At 36.6% G+C, this 26,045-nt stretch overlaps 1 protein-coding gene across 2 annotated transcripts in view; it reads right to left on the bottom strand.

Moving 5' to 3' along the window:
• The window catches only part of LOC150104568 (nucleoside diphosphate kinase 5-like), a 122,812-nt gene that overhangs the window by 12,166 nt on the left and 84,601 nt on the right, over positions 1-26,045 (bottom strand). For both annotated transcript variants that reach the window (XM_090395784.1, XM_090395785.1), the window contains one exon: positions 17,330-17,448. In XM_090395784.1, coding sequence (XP_090251910.1) covers positions 17,330-17,448 — 119 coding nt within the window. The remainder of the gene's footprint in view (positions 1-17,329; positions 17,449-26,045) is intronic.

Below are 26,045 nucleotides of genomic sequence, written 5' to 3'. Positions count from 1 at the left end.
GCATTTCAGAACTGATTTCAAGAATTCTGAAGAAATATGATTTAGTAGCAACTTTTATTTCTATTAATAAACTCTCAATGTATTTCCGCTCTTCTAAACATAAACACTCTCATATGTCTCTTCCAGGTGTACTAAATTGAACGCTCAATAGAAAAAAGAATACAAGAATATCAATCATATATTTTCCACAAAAAATCTAAATCTGGATTGGAGGCAGACCACAACTTGAATCGGAATGACTACCTATCTTTATCAAAAATATGGGATAGTTTGATTTGAAAAACACATCGTTAAAGGATTTTTTTTTTTTTTGTACTATTAAGGCCAAGAATGATATTTTATAAAGACATAAGGTCTTAAGAAATCAACTAGATACTACATCTATCTGATGATCTGTTGAGTGTGATATAAGTTTTATATATATGCAATTTATTTTACACCGTTATGATTAACTTTATCTTCAGTGAAAGCATAATGCAACTGGCAATTTAACATCATGTGGTTCTGTTTTGAATAAATCAATTGTTTGCATTCTACCTTGTAATAACTGTTTTTTAAGCCACTGATGATGGTCTGTTAATTTCAGACTGAAATATATGGCAGTATATTTAATAAATAATACTTTAACCTTGTATTTTCATGTGTATATTGTATAGAATTATGGCACAAGAATGCACTAAAATTATATCTAAAATGTCTAGGTTATGGGGCCAAATAGCAGTTGGTTTGTATGTAGCTATGATGAGTGTTTGGTTTTCTAGAAATTCTATATAGAAACTGCCTGCATGGAAGAAAGAGGGGGAATCCAGTGCAGGCCCACGTAGCTCTTTGTATATTTTTCCTTTCCATAAATGTGGCTTATACCGATGTACAGAACTCTTTCCAGAGAGAGAAGCATGTGTTTGTAAAGGGATTTTTTGATAACCTGCATAAGTAACCTAATTAGATAAGTGTATTGCACAGGAAACCTGTTTATACAGTGATTTCTCTAGATTCTGCAATACTTGATAGAATACTAGAAGATAAACTTCTGCTGAAATTGAAGGGGATGGAGATGAATAATCAGTTGGTAGTTTGGTTACAGCGATGGTTGGCAAATAGGAAACTGATGATAGTGGTAATTCTCGTAGAAAGGCTTATACGTTAATTATACATGATTATTAATTAACTTAAGGAAATCACAACATACACTAGAATATATATTAAATAAACTTTTTTTGATGCTTTAGTAAAAGCAACTCACACAATGAAAAAGGAAAAGTTGGTCCTTGTTGGGGATCTAAATAACAGAGTAGGAAATGATTGTCACACATACAAAAATATTTTGGGAAAATTTGGAGAAAAGAGCAAAGCCAATAATAATGGCAAATACCTCTTGGATTTCTGCTCAGGACATGGACTGGTTATTACTAACACCATGTTCCAACATAAAAATGTGCACAAATTCACATGGAGAGAAGAGGCAAGGAATAAGAAAAGTCTGATTGACTATGTTATTGTTGATAGTGGTGTTTTCTCCCTGGTGTAGGACACCAAAGTGTACAGATGATTTGAAATTGGAAGCAATCACTATTTAGTCTTGAACAGGATAAAATTGAATTTCATATTGAAAAGAATAACATGTAAAAAAAGTTTTAAAGCGAATAAAAGTTGAGCAGCTCTCAAATGCGAACTGTAGACTAAAATACACAAAGATTATTGAAGAAAAAATTAAAGTGTTTGAGAACAGGAATTTGGAACAGAAGTACTGAACCAAAGAAAGATGAATGACAGTAAAAGTGAGAAGAATGATAGCGAAAGTTGGACGCATGTTAGTCCGAAAGTACGGAAACAAAGAAAGATATGTGAGAGTGAAAGTGAGAAGAATGATAGTGAAAGTTGGACGTATGTTGGACCGAAAGTACGGAAACAAAGAAGGATGAATGAGAGGGAAAGTGAGAAGAGGGGGTCGAGAGTTAGAAAGTTAGAAAGATTTAATGATAGAGAGAATGTGTCGCGAGGTTCGGAAGGTGAATTGGATTGGATGAAGCAAGAAATGAAATGGATACGGAATGAAATTAAGAGAATTCAGGTCAAAACTATTAAAATAAATCATGATGGCATGAAAGAGTTAACAAAAGATAAGCAAGTGGCGTTGTATAGCGACTCCATTATTAAAGGTGTGCTAGAGGATAAAATGCACAAGATATGTTTTCCAGGTGGTAAAATGAGTAGAGTGATTGAGGCATTGAATATGAGGCAGGAACGAGCAAAAGAGTTAATTGTATTAATTGGTACAAATGATTCGAGAGAGAACAAAGAGCATGTCAAAATGAATGTCAGGAGACTGCTTGGAAAGATAAAGGAGAATAGTGTGACAGGAAGGGTAGTCAGTGTGTTGCCTAGGTATGATTGTGGTGAAATGAGGTGGAGAGCAAGGATTATGAATGATATTCTGGCTGAAATGTGTGAGGAGATGGGAGTACAGTTTGTTAATGTGTGGAATGAGTTTGAGGGACGAAGTGAGCTGTATGGGAGCGATGGACTACATTTAAGTGGTTATGGTGTGAGTCGCTTGGAGAGACTGCTGCTGGAAAGTGGAGAAGTGAATAGAGAGAATAAATCAGATCGAGAGGGGAGTGATGTGGAAGAGCAGGAGAGTAAGACAGGAGAGATTGAAAGAGTGGAAATGAATGGGGAAGTGAGTGGCATGAGTATAGAAAATGAGAGAATGGGTGTGCAAGAGGAGCATGGAAACGGGGAGGCTCAGGGTGGACAGGGATACACAGCTTGAGAAAGGTGGATGCTCCAAGAGGAGGTGAGAGCATGTGTAGGCAGGAAAGTAATGGGATGATCAGGGATCAAAAGGAAACAGATGGAATTGCAAAGGGTTCTAAAATGAAGAAGCAGAAAGGGAAATGTCCCCAGTCCAGCATGGAGAGATCACATCGAGTGAGTGGTATCAGTGGAACTAGCTGTAGATCCAGAAATGAGTTGTTGTGTATGTATACCAATGCTAGAAGTATAAGAAACAAGGCGGATGAAATGGTTGCACTAATTGCGTCTGTGCACTCAGAGATTGTCGGAATAAGTGAGACATGGTTAGATGAGGATGACATCCTGACAGGAATAGAGATGGAGAGGTATGATGTGTTTCGTGAGGATAGAAGGGGTAAAAAGGGAGGGGGAGTGCTATTGATGATAGAGAAAGAGTTATGTCCATACAAGGTAGAGATGCAAGAGGGAAATGGGGCCAGTGGTTTTGAGGCAGTATGGTGTGAGATAGAGGTGAATAGAATCAAATACTTGGTGGGATGTTGTTATAGACCTGGTAATGTGGATGGTGGTGATAGTGAAATGTATAGTCAAATAAGCCAAGCAAATAAGAAAAGGGTGATCATTATGGGTGATTTTAATTATGGCAATATAGACTGGAATGAAGAGATAGCAACTGGAAGTAAAGAAAATGAGTTTCTTGAGTTTTTGAGGGATAACTACCTCAGACAGTATGTAACAGAGGGCAAAAGAGGATTAAGGGTCTTGGATTTGGTCATCTCATCGGAGGATGTAATTATCAATGAAGTATCAAATCATCCACCAATTGGTGAAAGTGACCATGAGGTGATTACTTGGGTGGTTGCCAGCAGTGCAAGGACCCCTCTGAAAAAAGGGTATATGTGGAACTACAAGGGGGGGGGGGGTGATTATGAGGAGCTCAGGAGACAGCTTGCAGGTGTAGCATGGAATGAGGAGTTAGGTGGAAAAGAGATCAATGCAGCTTGGGGGATTTTCAAAAAATATTTAGTAGATGCAATGTCTAAATGTATACCATGGGTGAGAAGGTTAAATAAGGTAGGTGTGAGATGGATGAATAAAGAGATTAAGCATGCAATACAGAGAAAAAGGGCATTGTGGAGGCAGCATAAGAGAAGTGGAAGTAACCAATTTCATGAGGTCTACAAAGACCAGGCAAGGAGGGTGGCTTGGTTGGTGAGAGTAGCTAAAGAGAGGTATGAACAGCAGTTAGCTAATGAAGCTAAAAAGAATCCTAGGGAGTTCTTACGATATGTAGCCAGCAAAAGAAAGAATGATTATGGAAGGATGACACTGATTGGAGGAAATGGTATAAAGACAGCTGTTGCAGAATGTGTGATGGAGATACTTAATGAGCAGTTCATAAAGATCTTTCAATCTTGTGAATGTGACTTCATGGAGAGATTAAGAGCAGTTGATGATGGGGAGGAGAGACTGACTGTAAGTGAGCAAGAGGTGTTTGGGGAGTTGAGTAAACTAGATGTAAATAAGGCTGTGGGACTTGATAATATATCACTGCGTATTCTGAAGGAATGTGCCAGAGAGTTGACACCTGCCTTGACATATTTTTTTAATACGAGTCTTGCACTTGGTCAAGTCCCTAAAGAGTGGAAGGAGGGCAAGATTGTGCCACTTCATAAAGGAGGTGATCGAACTCAAGCATCAAACTATAGGCCTATCTGTGTCAGGTGTTGTGGTTAAGTTGTTGGAGAAGCTTGTGAGAACTAGGATCCAGAGTTGGGTTGACAACAATGGCATAATCTTTGATGGACAGCATGGATTTGCTAAAGAGAGGTCATATTTTAGTAATCTACTTACTTATTACAATAAAGTGACTGCTTCCCTGGACAGAGGAGAAGGATACACAGTAATATATACTTGGATTTCGCAAAGGCTTTTGATAGAGTACCTCATGATAAGTTGACAGTCAAACTAGAGCAGATGGGGTTGGATATTAGATTAGTGCATTGGATTTGAGAGTGGCTATCTGATTGGTATCAACAAGTTGTGTATGGGGAGCCATATCCAGGAAAAGGAAAGTCACTAGTGGAGTGCCTCAGGGGTATGTTTTAGGGCCATTACTATTTAACTTGTATATTAATGATATTGGCGAATATTTGGATGGAGATATTCAGTTGTTTGCAGATGATGCAAAGTTGGGACGAACCATAAAGAGTAGTGTAGATGTTGTGGCCTTGCAAGAAGACTTGAATAAATTGAGTGATTGGGTAAGCAAATGGGGATGTGAGTTCAATGTTGCAAAATGTAAGGTTTTAAAATTTGGAAAACAAAGATGGGATGCAGAATTTATGCTTGGTGAGAATATATTGTTGGAAGTAGAGGAGATAAGAGATCTGGGGGTGATAGTGGATAAGGATCTAAAATTTAGGGGACACATCGCCAAAATTGTGAAGACACCACAAAGACTTCTGGGAATGATGCGGAGGACACTGACGTGTAGAAGTAGGGAGATTCTTGTTCCATTGTATAAAGCTTTGATTAGGCCACACATTTACTATTGTGCCCAAATTTGGTCACCTGGTTTTCAGAAGGATGAAGAGATGTTGGAAAGGGTCCAAAGACGACTGACTAAGTTAGTTTCTGACTTCTGGAATGTCGAGTATGAGGAAAGATTGAAAATATGTAATTTGCAGAGTTTAGTGGAGAGAAGGAAGAGGGGAGATATGATAGAGACCTACAAGTTGGTAAGGGGCTGTTATAGGATCAATGGTGGAGAAGTTCTACAGAGAATAGTGGGAGATCGGGGGAGAACCAGAGGTCATCCCTGGAAACTGTATAAAGAGGGTGTGAGTAGGGGAGTGAGAGGCAGGTTTTTTTTCGTGCAGAGTTGTGAATGATTGGAATGCCTTGCCTGAGAGTGTGGTGTCTGCAAGGAGTTTGAATGTGTTTAAGACGAGGTATGATGAGATGTGTGTGATATAAAAGGACCTCCTAGATGAGTCTTTGACTCCATGAGGTCTTGTTTAATAATAATAATAATAATCAAACCTTGGAGATTCAGTGGCAAGCCTTGAAGAAAACCCTGATTGATTCAGTCAGAAAGGCATGTGGTGAAGTTGTCTGTAAGGATAGAAAAATCAGAACTCCATGGTGGACACAGGAAGTTAAAGAGGCAGTGAAGGAAAAGAAAAAAGCATATCAAAAGTTCCTGGCAAATAAGTCAGCGTTTGCTATTAGAGAATACAGAGACAAATGTAAAAAAGTGAAACACTGTGTAAAACTAACTAAACAAAAGTCATGGGAGGACTTTGGCAAGAACATAGAAAATAAATATTAAGAAGGTAGTAAGATGGTAAGAAAGGCTGTGGGTTCGAATCCCGCCGTGGGCATGGATGTTTGTGATTATCTGTGAAAGTACTAGTGGTGGTGGTCGGCGGTAGATGGCATTGGTGTTAGATGATGAAGGTTGGTGGAGTAGTGAGACGAAGAGTTGTAGAGTAGATACCCTCCCTCAATGAGTCTTTGGACTCCCTGGAGGTGTGATGTAATAATAACAATAATATTCTGGAGGTTGTTGAAGAAGCTTAGAAATGGAGGAAAGAGTATTCTGTAAAAGGAGTTAGATATGATAAATGTGACATGAAAACAGGAGAAAAAAAATAGATATCCTTGAAGTATGAAGTAATTACTTCGAGAAATTGCTAAATGAAACAAGCAGTGATAGCACAGTGGTAAAACACATTCAACAGGCATACAGTCAGGAATACATATCCATATTTGAAGTAGAAAAAGCCATCAAAAGTTTGAAATGTGGAAAGGTAGCAGGAGTATATGATATTCGAACAGAAATGCTGAAGTATGGTGGTATATAAGTCTTACAGTGGCTGCACTGCATAGATCAGAAAGCCTGGACAGAGGGACGAATTCCCGATGATTGGAGTAGAGCTCTAATAGTACACATATATAAAAAAGGAAAATAAAACTGAATGTGAGAATTACAGAGGTATTTCCCTACTGAGTGTTCCTGGCAAGATCTATGCAAGTATACTTGAGAAACGGTTGAGAAGAATTGTGGAAGAAAAGCTTGGTGAAGAACAAGCTGGATTCAGGCCAAATAGAGGCTGTCAGGATCAGATCTTCACTTTACGACAAATAATACAGAAAGAATGGGAATAAAACAAAGATCTGTATTTAAGTTTTGTTGATCTGGAAAAGGGATATGACAAGGTGCCACGAAAGAAGTTATTCAATACGCTACAGTTATATGGTGTCAATGGGGCATTATATCAAGCAATACTTAGTCTGTATTTGAGTTGTAAGTCGACAGTTAGAATTGAAGGAAGTACAGGAAGATGGTTGAATGTTAGATCTGGTGTGAGACAAGGATGTACATTATGAAGGAAAGTGGTATTAGACATGATATCAGAATTGGAAATGTTAATGTCACCTCTCTGCTTTATGCAGATGATGTTATACTTCTAAATAAATTTGCTACAAGTTTGCAAGATTCCCTGACTAAATTGAATAACTATTGTAATAGATATGGTATGAAGGTGAGCATTAAAAAGACAAAGACAATGAAAATAGGTAGAATTGTTGAAAATGTCAACTGTGTTGTGAATGGGGAACCTATGGAACAAGTAAAATTCAGCTACTTAGGCACGATGTTTACTGAAGATGATAAATGAAATATAGAAATAGGCAACAGAATCAACAAAGCTGGTATGGTAGGAAGTCAATTGAATAAATTCATATGGAATAAGAGAGAAATTAGTCGGAACACTAAATTAGGTGTATACAAGACAGTGTTCAAACCAGTTTTGACTTATGGATCTGAGAGCTGGTCAGAAGTAAAACACTTGACCAAAGACTACAGACCACAGATATGAGAGTCTGAGAAATATTAGAGGCATGAACAGATGGCATCAATGGAAATATCATATTAAAAACTAGGATATTAGGAAAGAACTTGACATTGTCGGCATCTAGGAATGCGTTAGCAGATCTAATCTCAGGTGGTATGGTCACTTAAACAGAATGGGCAAGGAAAGATTAGCAAAACAAGTGTTCTCTGCTAGGTTGGTAGGAAAACGACCCAGAGGAAGACCAAGATATAGGTGGATTGATACGGTACAATGTGCCTTAGATGATAGAAATATAGGATCTCATAATGATAATATTGGAGTCTTGACAAGTGACAGACTGATTTGGAGGAAAATTGTAGATAGGAAGTTAGTAATGATGTAAATTTTTCATGTAGTATTATCATATCCTGTACACCCCTTGAGGGTACATGTCAGGAATTTGATGATGATGATGATGATGGTAATATATATTTTCAGTATTTCGGCAAAGTCACATTGTCATCGTCAAAGGAACTTAAACACATGTGCATGCAGGCACAACACACAGTAAATAAGGAAAGAAGCAAGGAAACTAATGTTTTCCCTAAAAGTTCTGATGGTGCCCCCCCCCCCCCCTAGCAGGCAATGTAGGTATTCTTGGCTGTTGGGCTGAAGGTCTCCTGATGCAAGTCTGCCAAATTTGGGACAGCTTCATGCAACCAAATTTGTTGAGGTTTGGCATGTTTCTTAGGGCTGAGGCTGATTACATGAAAAGCCTTTCAAATTTGAACTTTCCGAGGTGTATTATTGTGGCTTTCTTCCACCATATTCTGTGGCGTGTATCCAGAGCATGATCTACAGGACCAGAGTGGTATACTAGTCAAAATGGATGTAGTCCTTGTGTTCTGAAATTCTGATATTCGCTGTCCTGCCTGTTTGGAGAAAGTAGGACAGCTTACAGCTGCAAGGGACCTGGTATACACCAGGTCGGTCCAGGGGAAGTGGTTAGTCTTTAGTGGAGCAGATAAGGGATGCCAATTTTCTATATGGTCTGTAACAAGAGGTCAAATCATGTTTTTTTTAAGATTTTGGTAATTTTTTCCGAGGTGCCTCGGATGTAGGGAATGGTGATGGATTTGGAGTAATCCTTGTTGTGAAAGGGAGAGGGTTGTGGTTTACTGGTTTCAATATTTTTTGAATTTTTTGGGGTGGTAGCCATTGGCTGAGTAAGTGTTGAGGATGTGATTTAGTTCAGTGGTTAGGGCATTGTCATTAGGACAGATTAGTTTAGCCCTGTTGTATAGTGTCTTAATAACTCCACATTGTGGTGGTGGGGGGGGGGGGGGTTGTTGGTGAATGTATCTACCTGTATGGGTGGGGTTTCTATAAACAGAGAAAACCAAGGTTCCATCAGGTTGGCAGGTGACCAGTGTATCTAGGAAAGGAAGGCTGTTGTTTTCCTCTCTTTCTAGGGTGTTGGTTGTTTAAGTGTGTTAAGAATGAGAGGAGTGTATCAGAGCCATGTGGCCAAATAGCGAATACATCATCAACATAGCGAAGCCATATAGTTGGTTTTTGTGGGGCAGAGTTCAAGGCTTTCTCTTCAAAAGTCTCCATAAAGAAGTTGGCTAAGTGTGGGGAGAGTGGAGAACAAATGGCTGTCCCCTCTATTTGTTTGTAGAATTTTCCTTGCCAAACAAAATAGCCTGAGTTCATTGTGAACTGAAATAGGGCTGTGATATCGGGAGGAAATTCAGCTTGGATTAGCTCTAAGGATTCTTTGAGTGGGACATTTGTGAATAAGGAGGAGACATCAAAACTGACCATTATGTCAGTGTGTTTGAGTGTAAGGTTTTCTATGCTGGCTTTGAAGTGGGCTGAGTTTTTTATGTGTGAAGGTGTGTTGCCAGTATAGTGTGTGAGCACTTTGGCCAAATGTTTAGCTAATTTGTATGTGGGGGAATCAATGCCATCCACTATGGGACGTAATGGCACATTATCTTTATGTATTTTTGGGAGTCCATATAAACAGGGGGGTATAGAGTTAAACGGTTTTAATTTGTTAATAACTTCATATAGACACAGGTAAGCTTAATAGAGCATTAAGCTTACCTGTGTAGTCCGTATGGTCAAGTACTACGGTGGCGTTTCCCTTATCCACTTTGGAAATTACTATTTCTTTGTTTTTCTTCATTTCCTGCAGAGCTTTATATTCACTATTGGATATGTTGGTTTTTGGTGGTCTTGCTTTGGTGAGAACAGAAGCTACATCCAGTCTAATATTGTTAGTGATGTGGTTCAGAAGGTGGCGGATCTCGTTCAATCTGGATCATTATATCCTCGGCCGGTATTTTTCTGGGAGCAATGGCGAAGTTGTGGTCACGTGAAAGAGCGATGAGTGCTGCAGGCTTTAAAGTGACTGAAGAAAGATTGACTATATTAAAGTTTATTTAATCTATATTCTAGTGTACGTTGTGATCTCCTTAAATTAATTAATAATCAGGAAACTGATGAGTTTTGGATGGGAACACAACATCAAAAAAGAAAGGTAATGAGCAGGACACCACAGGTTTCTGGTCTGTGAATGCTGTTTATTTTATATATCAACAATATATAGCTTAACATCTGAAAGGAGATATTCAATTGTTTGATGATGACAAAAACTGGGATAAGCAATGTTTAAGAACTGAAAGGGAAAAGCTTTGCTCCAGGTGGTGAAGGAACTGAAAGATCTAGGGATCTTAGTGGGTTGGGAGCTAAAATGCTGCATAAAGATTATCCAGAAAATTGCTGCCTTAACATGATGAATGCTAACAAGCATAGAGAGTTCATTGTATGAGACACAATCAGACCACATCTGAATTTTTTGTGCAAAGATCTGGTCACCTTATCTTTCTCCAAAAAATTTCTGTGTGACAAGGAAACATGAAACAGTGTACTGAGGCCAATGACTAAAATTTCAGAACTGTGGAATGTTGACTACAAGGACAGAATGAGAGAATGTGCCTTGCAAGCTTTAGCAGACAGCAGGAGAAGATATGGCAGACTTTAAGTTGGTGAGAGGAGCCTATCAGACAGATATCTGAGAAAAAAACAATAGGGTAATAGGTGGTGAAAAAATGAAACGTTACCACAGAAAACTGTATAACGGTAATTGGCCACTAGAGGGCTGCAATATCCATAGTGTTAGTAATGAGCTCCAGAAAGGATAAGTACTATTTTTATAATAATTGGCGATATCGCTTGAATTTTAGTATACTATTGTTTATTTTTGATAAAACTTACTGTGTTTGCATGATTTTTAGGCTTGGGGAATTGTTACTAACTTTATGAATTAAAATCTATTAATCTTGCCTTCTTTGAACAAAACACAATGGCAGTACTCACGAGGTCAACCATGACCAGTGCAACTAAGCAAGCGTCACGAAAATCAAGTGGCATTAACAACATGGATTTTTCAAGAATTATTTGATGTCCTAAGTGTAATTTGTATTGTATGTATGGCAAAATTTGAGAGAAGTGTTTGTGGAGAGACTGAATAGGAGACAAATGAAAGTGGATTTGTAGAAAGTGCGATATTTTGTTCGCACTTCCTACAAATCTATGAGTTAGCAAATGCAAAATAGATTGAAGGAAGCAGAAACGAAAAGAAAGTTAGTGAGACTGAGGGGTTAAAGAATGCAAGAATGTAGAAGCAAAGTGATAAGGGAGTGAAAGAAAGTATAAATGAGGAAAAAGAAGTAAGGTGAAGCAGAACAAACAAGAGGTAATGGGACTATGGGAGTAACAGAGTGAAATTGTCGGAATGGAAGAACAGGAAGAGCAAGATTTGATGAAACAGTTATTCAAAATGAAATGAGGAACATGCAAAGTGATATTAGACATTTAGTGGAAATATATGAAAGCGTGCTGGCCTGGTTGGCCGAGTGCATGTCTACTCTAGGTGACAATGATTCAAGATTAGCAGTGTATGTAGATTCCATTGTTACAGGATTGGTTAATGAGAGAGTTCATAAGGTCTGCAATCCAGGAGGGAGAATGAGCAAGATAATTCGTGCTTTGGACATAGAGGAAATGAGCAAGAGAATTAGTGGTGGTTGTAGAGACAAATGATTTAAGTGGAAATAAGGAGAATGTGAGGACAACTCATCTTTGTATGGTATGACAAAAATGAGTTGAGACAGAGAGACAGAATCATGGATGGCATGCTGGCAGAGCTGTGTGAGGAGAAGGGAGTGCAGTCTGTGAATGTATGGCATGTATTTGAGGGAAGAAGGAATTATACAGATGTGATGGATTGCATTTGAATGGCTTTAGAGTGAGTGAACTGGAGAAACTGTTGCTAGATGGAAGTTCAGTGTGTGATGCAAGCAAAAGACAGAAGTAAGAGATGAAGTGAAAGATCAGGAGAGTTGTAGTGTGAGAGATGGAAAGAAAAAGGGAATGCAACGGGGAGAGCACAGGTCGACATGGCATTGGGAGAGTAGATGTCGGAAGTGGTAGCAAATCTCTGTATGGAGATGATCAGCATAAAAATGGAATAGATTGCAATATGAGTGTGGTAGTTCAGACTGAGCAGACATATTTGGTAAGCAGTGATAAAGATGACTGAGCAAGGGCAGGTGTGAGGAAATCATAACCAACAAGTGGCTTGGGTAGGTTATAGACCTAAAAATGAAGTGTGTTTATTTACAAATGCCAGGAGTATCAGAAATAAGGGAGATAAAATGATTTCACTTAATGAGTTTATTTTCCCCAAAATCATTGGAATAAAATTTTTCCAATAATTTTAATTTTTTTAATTTTAATAATAATTTTTATTTCCAATTTTATTCAAATAAAATTGGAATAAAGGTTTTTTTTTAATGATAGCAGGGGAATCATGTCCAAATAAAGTACACATGAAAGAGGGAAATAGTGGCAATGGTTATGAGGCTGCAGTGCAGTGCAGTGTCAGGTGGAGATATTTAGACAGGAAACGATATTTAGTTGGATGTTGCTGTAGGCCAGGGAATGTGAATTACTGTATGCAGATTTATTCACCTGGTTTCCATGGGGACAAGGATATATCAGAAAAGATCCAGAGACTAAGGTAGTTTCCCATCTGTAGAAAATGTGGAGTATGAAGACAGACTGAGGGAATGCCATTTACAGAGCCTTGTAAATAGAAGGAGGTGAGGAGGATATGATTGAGACTTATAATATGTCTTATATTATAAGACATATTATAAGTCTCAAACATATCCTTATAATATAAGGATTGTCTTATAATATAGGACTTATATTAGTCTTATAATATAATATAATATAATATAATATAATATAATATAATATAATATAATATAATATAATATAATATTCTTATAATATAATATAATATAACATATTATGTTGGTAAGGGGTTATAACTAGATTATGTGGAAGATATTTTTTATAAAATGGAGGGACACAGGTACAGAACAAAGAGGCCAACCAGAAAGGAGGATGTGAGCACTGGGTGAGAAGAAGAAGGTTCTTTGTATGAAGAGTGATTGATGACAAGAATACACTAATTGAATGTGGAATAGTTAAGGCAAGGTGCAATGAGCATGCAACAGTGGGACCTCCTGCAATGAGTCTTTTGACTCCACGGAGCTCTGAAGTTAACAGTGATTAAATGATAAAACTAGTAATTTCATTATAAACATAAATTAAAGATACCACGAAATTATATACTTGGTTTAATCCAGTGTTTCCCAACGTGGGGCATATGCCCCACAGGGGGGCAATTTGAATATTTTGGGGGGCAGTTAGAAAATGACATTGCATTCGTCACCTCATCACCGATATACTCAAAAAACTCACCATTGTCGATGTTGTAACCCTGACTTTCCAAGAAAAAAAGCTGATATCACTAGTACAGCAGTCAACATAAATACAGTATCAAGAACTCTCAGAAAAGCAAAATGATGAGTCTATTAGAAATTTATTTAACATAAAAGGAACAATGGCATGGCTTTCTGATGAGACAGAAACAAAATACCAAAATTCAACTAGTTTTGCAAAAAAAATACTGTTGCCCTTCCTGTCATCATATTTAGTTGAATGTGGCTTTAGTGCTGTAAATGACTTGCTACTAAAAAAAAGAAATCTGGATATCACAAAACATGGGGATTTGAGATTGAAAGTAACTAAATTAGTACCTCAAATAAAAACTCTTTGCAGCAGGCATCAAGCTCAAGGATCGCATTAACTTAGATTTTATTTTATAGAGTTCAGTTCGATTTATGTTTTATAATATACAAAGTGTAATATAAAATTATATTCATTGAAGAAAGTCAAATTAAAAAAGTTTTACCTATGTTCCTTTTTTATTTAAAGTACATATTTATATTATACTTTTTCAGAACTTGGCTGACTATTATGCTAGAGGGGGAATCAAAATCTTTGAGGTGGGGCATGATCCAAGAAATGTTGGGAAACACTGGTTTAATCCTTTATCCAAGTGTAAGCAAACAAGTTTGCACCTGAACTATTTTCAGGACTGGGGCAACTCATATAAAGAAGCAAAGACTTCACATAACTTGCCTTAGTATCCCAAATTGCAAAATACATCTCCTTGCAGACATGTATAATGCTATACATTCTGGGAAAGTCCACTACCCAGACCAGTTTCGACCATTCAGTGGGAACCAGACCCAGAGGTGATACCAATGTTGAATTAGTGCAGAAGTCATATTATGTACGAGTTGCAAGATGGTGTCACATCTTATTATTAAATTACTCTGGATTAGAGATAGTTATTGGAAGTTTTTCCACTTGGTTATACTATAAATTAAAGATACCAAGAAATTATATACTTGGTTTAATCCTTTATCCAAGTGTAAGGAAACAAGTTTGCACCTGAACTATTGTTCTGAAAATAGTTCAGGTGCAAACTTGTTTGCTTACACTTGAATAAAAGATTAAACCAAGTATATAATTTCTTGGTATCATTAATTTAGTCGTATATAAAAATATAACTTCTACGTTACTTCAACATTGGTATCACATGGTTGGTTTGATTCCTTCGAGGAAGGAATCGACCATGAGATACGGTGATTAATACACTTGGAGGGTAATAGATGGCAATGCTGTAGCCAATCAAGTTCTAACTGAGGCTTGGCTATTGCTACCCTCTTGCCATGATCACAGCTTTAATAGCTCAATAACACCTTATCCCTACGCTGTCCTCTACAGATAACGGGGAAGATGAAAAGCATTCTTGCTTCCACTCTTTAAGCCAGTCCTTATAAGGACTATAATTGGTATTGTCTGGCTACCACTGAAGAGAACTCAATAAAGGTCGAAACTGGTCTGAGTAGTGGCCCTTCCCATAATGCATACATGTCTTATACATTATAAGCACATCTCCTTGCAGACATTATACATGTCTGCAAGGAGATGTGCTTTGCATTATGGGATATTAAGGCAAGCAATGTGAAGTCTTAGCTTTTTTACACGAGTTGCCCCAGTCCTGAAAATAGTTCAGGTGCAAACTTGTTTGCTTACATTTGGATAAAGTACAGGGTGGCCATAAAATAACTTTCCCTCTTTGGAGGCATCTGTAGCTAAAATCAATAAACGGAATGAGACCAAATTTTATATCGAGACTTTTGAAGGCAAGGGGGGAGATGATTTCTGGAAAAAAAGATTTAGTACCAAAAGTCTCTGGTAAGGGAAATTTTGGCACTAGCAGAGCCAAAAACAAGCAGATAATTATATTAAAGGCAGATAAAATGGAATAATAACATTTTGACAGTATAAGCGACAGCCGCAGCACTCATTCCAGCTGGATATGTGGTGCGTTACAATGATAATAATTAAACTAAAACAATTTGATTTTTTAATGATACTTGTGACATAATGATTAGAAATATATACATGTTTACACAAGAATAATGTTCAATTTGCCAAATATTTCGGTCTGAATATTACAGACTATCTTCAGTGGCTACATAGGAATAGTTTAAAAAACAAGGTGGAATACGAACAATTAATCATTCACACATAGAACGAGCCGCATGATGTCATATCGCTAAGTATTAGAAGAGTAAACATTTATAAAGTCATAATGAAAGATATTAATTCAGAAATCCATATAATAATCTTAAATAACATTAGACTAATATAGGAAATTTACATTAAAAAAAAAAAAATTAATGTGTTATCCTGATTAAACTTCCCAAATTTTTGATATAGATATATAGTCATTATGATTCAAGTTAGGATGTTGAAGTAAGGCCTCCACACTTTCTTTAAATAAACGTTCAAATTTGTAGCGACATCTGTGTAGGAGGAGAGTCTTGGACCAAAGGATGTTGTGGCTTGTTTCTAATCCATGCCGAGCTAATCCAGATTTCTCGGGTTTGTTGTGTTGAACTGATGCTCTTGAATTCTTTTTTCTATAGAACGTCCAGTTTGTCCAAAGTAGGAAAGATTACAAATGCAAGGAACTTGATACACACCAGGTAGAGACAAGGTTGAGCGTTTATCTTTAAATGAAGGAAAATGGGTGGATAATTTGTTAATAGGTGTATAAGTAGCTGTTAAATCATATTTCTTAAGATTTCTTGAAATTGGTTCTAAAATCCCGGAAATGTTAAGGAATTGGAACTCGACGTACTGAATCTTTGCTGTTCTGTGTTGGATTGTAAGAATCGAAAAGATGTTGTGTACTCTTTTCGGAGAAGCCATTTAGTGATGTTTGATAGTCAAAAGTTCTTGCTGTAATAAATGAGAAGTTGAACAGTTAGTTTTGGCTCGTCGGATTAAACATTTTATGATTCCTGTTTTTTGACAAGGATGATGAGCAGATTCTTTGAGAATATAACGACCTGTGAAAGTTGGTTTTCTGTAAGCCGTTGTTGTAAGAATACCTGAAGGTGAACGGATGAGAAGGACATCTAAAAATTATAACTTGTTTTCTTTTTCAATCTCCATGGTAAACTTTATACAAGGATGTAAGGAATTGATACTGCTTAAAGTTGACACAGCCAAAAGTCATATGGAGTGATGTCCAGGATCGAGGTGGCCATGCCGTCGGAAAGAACTGACTGATCACCCTCTCATTACTGAAATGCTGGCGTAAAAGGAGCTGTACTGAACGTTCAATGTGTAGCCGTGCTCCATCCTGCATAAAAATCATAGCTGCTCTCAGTGCTACAGGCTGACATAGGACCTGTACGCAGGTTATGAAGACTTCTAAATTCCTGAAGGGAAGCTACGGCATTGCACTGTTTAAGGTAAAACAACTTAACAAGTAGGATACATATTGAGCACAATTCGTCAGTCATTCAAATAACTGCCTGAACGTTCCCAATCCCTTTCTAAGTGGAATTGGTGGCGTTACTGTGCAGACGCACAGAAAAATTTGCATAATCCTTTTTACCTGCGTTTACTGCAAATATTTGACTGCTTTCGGCTTCACCAGCGCCAAAATTTCCCCTATCGGCTACTTTTGGTACTAAATCTTTTTTTCGCAGAATTCATCTCCCCATGCCTTCGAAAGTCTCAATATAAAATGTAATCACATTCCGTGTATTAGTTTTAGCCACAGATACCTCCAAAGAGGGAAAGTTAATTTATGGCTACCCTGTATTAAACCAAGTATATAATTTTTTGGTATCTTTAATTTATAGTATAACCAAGTGGAAAAACTTCCAACAGCTATCTCTAATCCAGAGTAATTTAATTATAAACATAATACCTACCACAGGATTTTCAGGCTTATGCTTGCATAGCTGAATTAAACCTTTAAGCAGTGTTGGATTTACTGTTTTAGCTAAATATTCTCTAGCAGCTTCTCCTGTTAAGGCAGATTCAATTACACCTGCAAGAGATGTGAGAAATCCTTAAGTTTACATATATTTATGTAATGTAATGATCATATTGTCATCATCATCAAATTTCTGATATGTAACCTTAAGGAATATACAGGATAATACACAAACACATGTACTAAATGATTAAGTTTGTGTTATTGTTGGCACCTCAATACCTCAATTATTAATTTCACAAATTTTGGATTATAATTTTTTTTACATTATGACTAATGCTGTTAGTCTCAGAAAAATATATTAGCATATATTTTTCTGAGACTAACAGCTCAGAAAAATATATGCTAATTATTTCAGCACATACTCAAACAGTACATTTTAAATTTAGAAGCAGAACATTTTAAATGTGTGCGTGTGTGTGGGGGGGGGCTTATTTTGATCAATACTTTTTTCTGCTTGAGATATTCATTCAATTCTAACAAAAAAAAAAAAAAACTCTTCAGATTTCCTAGGTAAAGCGAAGAAATTATCTCTTCAATCCACTGACATTATGATCACCTTTGACATAGAATCCTTATTTACCAATCTCTTGAAGATTCATTTCATTTGCTATCACAAACATTCCCTCCAGATAGTCAATTTAAAATTTTTCATCCACTACAGCTACTTTATTTGCTAAAACAAACTTTACAAATAAACAAAAGTAACTTTTATCTTGAACACTTAGGAGAAATCTTTTTCTCCTCCATACAGCTCAAACCATCCCATCTTTTCCATCTAGACCCATCAAGAAGATACTTTACCAGCCTTTCTAGCAACAATAAATAAATCTCACCATGGAAACAGAAAAGAATGACGAACTGGCCTTCTTAGATATCTTACCCTCCCATTAAACTTCTGGTGAGCTAATTACCTCTGTTCTGCCACAACTTACCTTCACTAGTCATCATGCCATTCATTTCAAAAAACTGGAATTAGTAAAACTTTACTGGATTGGGCTTATATCATATGCTCTAACCCAGTGATCGCGAGCCTATGACATGCGTGTCAGCACTGACACACTTGAGGGTTTCAGGTGACACACCTTGGATGTTGAAAAATATTGGTATTCTAATGAAAAAACTATTTTCAGTAATTTCAGTTTATTAAATTAATTGTATAATATGAATTCATAGATTGTATATCAATGTCCTATTAAATAAATAGCCTAATATGATATGTAAAAGTCACCATCTATGATTAAGTAGTTAAATTTATGATTCATGTATGCAAGTGCCACATCAACAATGTCAATATTTAAAAAAAGAAGATGTTTGACACACACCTGGGTAAAAAGGTTTGCCATCACTGCTCTAACCCATAGGATTTCAAGCTAAAACTTTTCAACATCCAATGCATTATGAGTTTGAATAGCATCTCCCCTTGGAGAATATAGTATGTTTATAACTCCTACAAGCCTCCTTCCAGCAACTCAGAACATATACAAACAGTTCCAATCCCGTATATTTCAGGCATCTCTGAACTGATTTAAAAAATCTTCAAGAAGTACAACCTAGTTCCTACATTTTTCTATCAACAAACTGTTTTCATGGCTACCTTTTTCTAAAGGTAAACAATCTCCTCTTTTTCTCCCTGACATTTACCAAGTTCCCCACGACTGCCATCTCTCCTACTTCAGAAAATTCAGATGTTCTGTGAAGAAAAGATAAAGAATACTAATCATACATCACTAATAATAAATCTGAAAACTCATCTAGCACAGCAGGAGAGTGAGAGTGATCACAGAATCTTCTGGTTTAGAATGTGCCCACTGATGCCACTTCAAATTCAAACATTTATTTAGAGAGAGTGTGCCGAAACCCTACTAAAATCAGAATGACTGTCTCTCCTTGCCAAAAATCAAAGCCTTATACTTATCAACTATAAACAGTTGTTGTTTTTTTTTCAGCTATAAATCAATTATCATATCTCACCCACATTGCTCATTACAGCTTCATAACATGGCTCAGATTTTTAAAGAATCCACTGTTAACGTTATCTTATACATACTAGCCTGTCATTCTCAGGTTGAAATATTTGGAAACTAAACGTTTTTTTACATTATTTTACTTGTTTTCGATTATATATTCTTGTGTCTATGTGCACACAGCTCTAAGTATTGATTAATTTTCAGTCAAGCAAAGTTACTTAGTTGTGACAGACCACTGAGCCTAACAAGCAAGATGAACAAAGCAAGGGGAAATGAGAGTCATCCGTTAATTATTAAGATTAAATATTAATTAAGATTACCCTTTTCTAGAAAACAGCAGTCATTCTTAGGGAGGTTTATAGTGTGCACTAACCCAGAGGCGATAACCTAGTATTCTAAAGTTGGAAAAATTTAGAATATATATATAATGTTATGACTTAAAGATTTTAAAGGTCAATGAGGCTATGCATGATATGTTTTTGTGCTAAGAAAGGTTAACTATGCAAGTCAGCACAAGAAAAGAGATCTTCAATGGAGATTTGAATATTTTATCAAACTAAAGGTGAGGATATTGATTATCCTCACCCCAATGAAGAATATTATGGCAATCGGTGTTTATGACACTGGTTATGGAAGGTCTTCAGCTTCAGTCATCTGAGAACTGCAAAGTTTGCCTAATGAAGAAGAGGAATGGAGCATACTGAACAAAACTATGGATAGAATTTGAGATTAGTAAGAGATATCATTAATGTATAGGAAGAAAAGCATGGATGAAAGCACAACACTCAAGGACAACTTGGCACTGATAGAATAGAATTGACAGAATGACCAGAAAGGAAATTGCCAAAACAACTGCAAGGTGCAGAAAGCAGACCATAAGATTGTTTTAGCTTAGTAAGGAGCCCCTCCATGCCAAATCTGAGCCCTAGATATGTTGAGATCAACCTCAAATTTCCCCAACAAGTCTTTCCATTGTTGTTAGTATCCAAAGGAAGTAAGATAGGAAATCTGCTCTGGAATGAGTGTCAATGCTAAATGCTAAAGTGCAAATTTTGAACATAGCTGTGCACCAGTGTATATATTGGGGGGGGGGGGGGGTTGGTGTCTAAGCTATTAAGGAATCTTCTGATATGTTTGTGACAAATGATCAGAGAAGATATGAACAAGCTGTTCCTAGTATAGAGGGAGGTGATTTTTTTTAAATTTTTTTAATAATGAAACACTTTTGTACTCTTGTTGGAGAACCAAAGAACTGAGGCTTGAATAGTAATTGGAGATTTTATGTGGCATAGGGTATCAAGCTTAGAGCAAGAATTATTTCAGTTAGAGCAGGTTCTTTGATAAGGAGAGCACAAACAGTAATCAGACTGAAAAGAGGGACAGAAATCATGGAGATCAACCCATTTGGTACCAGTGAAGGCCAGAGGACAAAGGACTGATAATGGCTTAGTAATATAAACCTGTAGAAAAGCAAATATGGACAAGTTATGGTTGGAGTTGTAGAGCTGGCATCTACAGAATATATAGTATGAGAGCTGGTGAAGAAAGAAATGTCTAGTGTGTTAAGAAAATTATGAGGATCAAACGTTATGCTATTTGAAAGTGGACAATTTGTATACAATCATATGTAACAATAAATACTTTAGTATCTCTTCCAGCTTGATCTCTCAAGTAACAGAAAGAGAAAAATTATTAATATTGAAGTCTCCAAGGAAGATCTTTGGAGAATCAGACACTACAAATCAAACTTGAGATAATTAATTAAATAATCAAAGAGGTAAGAGTGATTACTGAAATTACAACAAACCATAAAAGCAAGAAAAAAAGAAAGTGTATTGAGAAAATGTTGACATTTTCTCAATATTGAATGGATTGATTGATTGGAGTAAATCTACATTTACTCCAATTTTAGTAATGTCCTTTGTTGGAGTTTTCACTTGGTTATACTATAAATTAAAGATACAAGAAATTACATACTTGGTTTAATCCTTTATCCAAGTGTAAGCAAACAAAGTTTGCTTACACTTGGATAAAGTTGCATCTGAAGTATTTTACACAAAGTTGCATCTGAAGTATTTTCAGAACTGGGGCAACTCGTATAAGGAAGCTAAGAGGTATAATGACTTCACATCATTTGCCTTAGTATCCCATAATGCAAAGCACATCTCCTTGCAGACATGTATAATGCTATGCATTATGGGACGAGTCATTATGTACACCGGTTTTGACCTTTATTGAGGTGAAAAAGTAAAGGGTTGCTCATCATAGGCCTAGAGTAGTTAGTATAAGGGTGCAAGAGAGCCTGATAGTATTAGGAGAAAAAAAAAAGACAGATAGATAGCATGAAAGAGAGAAAGAAAAGGCCTCAGCTCTTTTATATCATCATATAGCCAAAGGCTATATCAGTTTTCCTTTTTCACCAATCTCATATAGATGAACAACCGAAAAACCAACTGAAACTAAAGCTCAAAGATGACTGATACCCAGGTGGTTAGCCCCATCTGGGTATTGAATTAAGAGGATGGAACTATTTAAAAAAAACCTTACATAGCAAGATAGACAGAATTTTATCTACCCCTGGTGAATATTGCATAATGTGGGTGGCCTACACCATCTAGTGATAAATTTGATATCTCCTAGAATGCTTCTTTCTAAATACAAAAAATGTCTGACTGTACAATAAAATTTCCACAATACAATATTATAAAGCATTTGGATGTCATATTTCTGGTTTTCAAATCGATGTTTTTTTCTAATCTTCCATAAATGGTATTTTAATTCATTAATTATAAAAATCAAAATTCTCTTCCCATTGCTGACAGGTGGTGGGCATTGTAAAAAAAATAACCTGTTCTGTTGTAAATAGTGGCATGCCCAACACATTACATAATCTGTTCCAAATATGCAGAGCAAGAGGGCAGCTGTAGAATGCATGTTCTACTGTTTCCAATTGGTAACAGATATCACAGATTGGATCTCCGATGTTAAAGTACCTCCATTTGATGGCATTGACTGGAAGGAGACCATATGCAATTCTCCAAGCAAGATCCTTCCTATTAGGGTACCCTTGGAACTTCATCAAATTATGAAGCAAAATATTGTTGTCAGTACCCAACTGTGGAACTTCGCAGGGAAAAAGATTAAAGTTTTTTTTATACCAAATTTTACTTTGGTATAAAGTAAAATTTTAATGGAAAGAATGTCAATTCCAGAGTGTTTTAGCAGTCTTATAGTTAAGCACAGAATGTTGTAGCATTCAGGAACAATCTCAGCTTTTGGACCTTTATAATCATTAACTCCAAACAGAGGAAGATGAAAACCCAAGTAGTATCAGAGAAAATCTGCACATGTGTGATTAGTTTGCAATATTTTTATTATTATTATTATTATTATTTGACACCTCCAGGGAGTCCTAAGACTCATCGAGGGAGGGCACCTACTCTACAACTCTCCGTCTCCACCACTCAATCTCATCCGCAAACCATCTCATCTACACCAACGCCATCTACTGTCCCCCATCACCACTATTATTTTCACAGACAATCACAATTTTATGGATTTTTGAAGCTGTATTGCTTACATAGCAGAATTTTTAGACTGGAAGTCCAAATCCTCCATGCTTTGTTGATAGTTGAAGAAATTCCTTTTTAACTTGTTGGTACCAGCTAGACCAAAAAAATTGCACAGGTTTAGTATATAATTGCTTTTCTTCAGCTTCTGTGATGTCTGTAATATTTATTATGTACAACTGAACAGGAAAGATTATGGTTTTAAGTACTATGGCTTTAGAAGAAAAGGAGCGGTCCGATTTTCCAGTCTTCTAACATTTCCAAGGTCTTGTATATAAGTTCTTGGACTGGTACTATTGGGTAAGTGGAGAAGGGAATTCCAAGTATAATGAGGGGCTCTCTTAGGGGTTAGTCCAAAAGGAATGCCTCCAAGATCCCACTTTCCATAAACTTTTAATTTTGTCTTGTTTGCATTAATAATTAATCCACTGCTTTTGCTGAATTTTCCAAAATACCAAAAAATATGTATATGGAATCATTATCCTTCAAAGTTCCAACTACATCATCAGCATATGCTAATATCTTATTTTCCTTTTTAGTTGAAGGAACTGTTATTCCTCGCACAGCATGTGTATTATTGACTTGTTGTAAGAAAGGTTCAAGAACCAATGCAAAGAGTAGTGGACTGAGAGGGCAACCTTGCTTGACTCCTTTTTGAATTTTTACTGGGTCTGACAGGAACCCATTAACTAGGAGGCAGGTGGTTGGATTGGAATAGGCTCCTTTGATAACAGATAGCAGTTTTTTACCTACACTAATTTGCTGGAGGATGTGGGATAGAAAGAGATGCTGAACATTATCGAATGCTTGAGTAAAGTCTACTGATAACACTACCATCGACTGCTTTTTCATGTTAACTAAGCGGATTAGATCACATAGCAGAAATAGATTAAATTCTACTGCTCAACCTGGTACTCCATACACCTGTGTGCTTTTAATTATATATTTCATTCCCACTTTGAGCCTGTTAATGATCAGGCGGAAAAATATCTTGTAGTCAGTATTAGATAGAGAAATAGGTCTCCAGCTGCTGATTAAGCTGTGATCTCTATTAGGTTTAGGAATGAGGACAGTATGGCTTCCTACAAATTCATTTGGTATGTGTTCTGATGAGAGAAAGGAATCAAATAGTGTAACTAGAATGGAAAGAATAAAGTTCTATCCCTAGACCATCAGGCCCTGGGGATTTTCTTGTCTAGCATTCTTTATAGGCTGTGGTAACTTCCGAGGCCATAATGGGGCTGTCAAGCTCATCTTGGATATGAACAGGAAAGCCATTAATGTTCAGAGTTATAATTTCCAACAGTACTGTTGTCTTCAAACATATTTTTGTAGTGTTTCTGAAAGGAGTCAAGGATGTCTTTAGTGGTGGACATGTCTTCTCCATCAACACAGATTTGAGTGATAGTCCTTTTTTTGTGAAATTTTGTAAATTGTTTATTGAAGAATGCAGCTGAAGGGCCATCTGCTAAGTGCTGCTGTATTCTTATCTTAAAATTTCTTTCTTCGACCTTTATTGAGGTATCTTCAGTGGGAGCCAGACCTAGAGGTGATACTAAAGTCGAAGTAATGCAAAAGTCGTATTTTCATATACGAGTTGCCAAAAGGTGTCACACCTTATTATTAAATTACTCTGGAATAAAGAAAGCTGTTGGAAGTTTGTTCACTAAGTTATACTATAAATTAAAGATACTAAGAAATTATATACTTGGAGATTTATTAGGGTCTCTTCCCACTGAAGAGACCTCAGACCTCAATAAAGTTCAAAACCAGTCTGGGTAATGACCCTTCCTATAATGCATAGCATTATACATATCCACAAGTAGATGTGCTTTGCATTATAGGATACTAAGGCAAGTGACGCGAAGTCTTAGCTTCCTTATACGAGTCGCCCCAGTCCTGAAAATACTTCAGCCACAAACTTTGTTTACTTACACTGGATAAAGGATTAAACCAAGTATATACCATATTTTTCCATGTAAACGACGAACCCCCCCCCTACTTTTTCAAATCCAAAATTAAGAAATTAATATTTTAAACATAAAATAGAACACATTGAATATTTTTTTTTTAAATATTCAAAATATATTTAGTAATTAGGTAATATTTTTAAGATACATACTTGTATGTATTAAGATACTTGAATTTTGAAGAATATGACAATCTTTTTTTATTTTCGGACATTTTTATTGGTTAGTGCTCAAAATATTGTTAATGCATTAACTTACCCCGCCAACGAGTTACAGACGTATGAATGCTTTCAGAGTTCTGATTAGTTTATTCAAAATCAGCCATTAATGACATCAATCCACAGAGTTAGCAAAGGTTAGTGATTGGCGGAAGCCTGTTCATGGAAACAAGGTACCGGCAGTTTAACCACGGCAACTGCAGGTCTCTCAACCAGTTAGCCGTGTATAAGATGACCCCCAATTTTTGGTCTAAAAATTTTTGAAAAAAGCATTATCTTATATACAGAAAAATATGGTAATTTCTTGGTAACTTTAATTTTTAGTAACGTCCATATAGTTAGTATCCAGTTAAATTTTTCCAAGTGCAACAATATTCTTGTATAACCATTTCCTATATCTAAATCAACTCATTTCTACTCTGCAGGATGTGTCGTACATCCTGGAAGAGTGATTACTTGGTAATTCACCTGCCTCTTCTTCTATCACTCTTCTTCTAGGCACCTGTGTAGCTCAGTGGATGTGTGGCGTTTGTACATGACAACGCCTGACTGCAAGAAGGAAGACTTAGTTTCGAATCTAGTCAGTGACTAGAGGAAATTTTTGTGGCATTTGCACACCACAGTGCAAATCTTCTTTCGTGTGGCTTTGCCACACGAAAGAAGATTTGGTGTCAAATCTAGTCAGCAAGATTTGACACCAAATCTCGCCGACTAGAAAAGAGGAAATTTTTCTAAGTCTTTAAGAAACGTACATCAGCGGCACAGAGGACTTCTGTACAAAAGTCTAGCTGTGCCTTGGATTTTTCACAGTGGAGGTATGCACCAAAAAATGTAAAAGATCTGTGGACTGTTTGGCTCTAGTCTATCTAGAATGATTAGAAATTGAATCAAATGTTGGGACTGTAGCAGAAGAGCTTCAGCAGG

Source organism: Typopeltis vanoorti, chromosome 7 (assembly GCF_054136105.1).
Source record: "Typopeltis vanoorti isolate ZY-2024b chromosome 7, IOZ_Tvanoo_1.0, whole genome shotgun sequence".
NCBI lineage: Eukaryota > Metazoa > Arthropoda > Arachnida > Uropygi > Thelyphonidae > Typopeltis > Typopeltis vanoorti.
The sequence above is the reverse complement of the archived record's forward strand: the minus strand, read 5'-3'. Positions and strand labels throughout refer to the sequence as shown.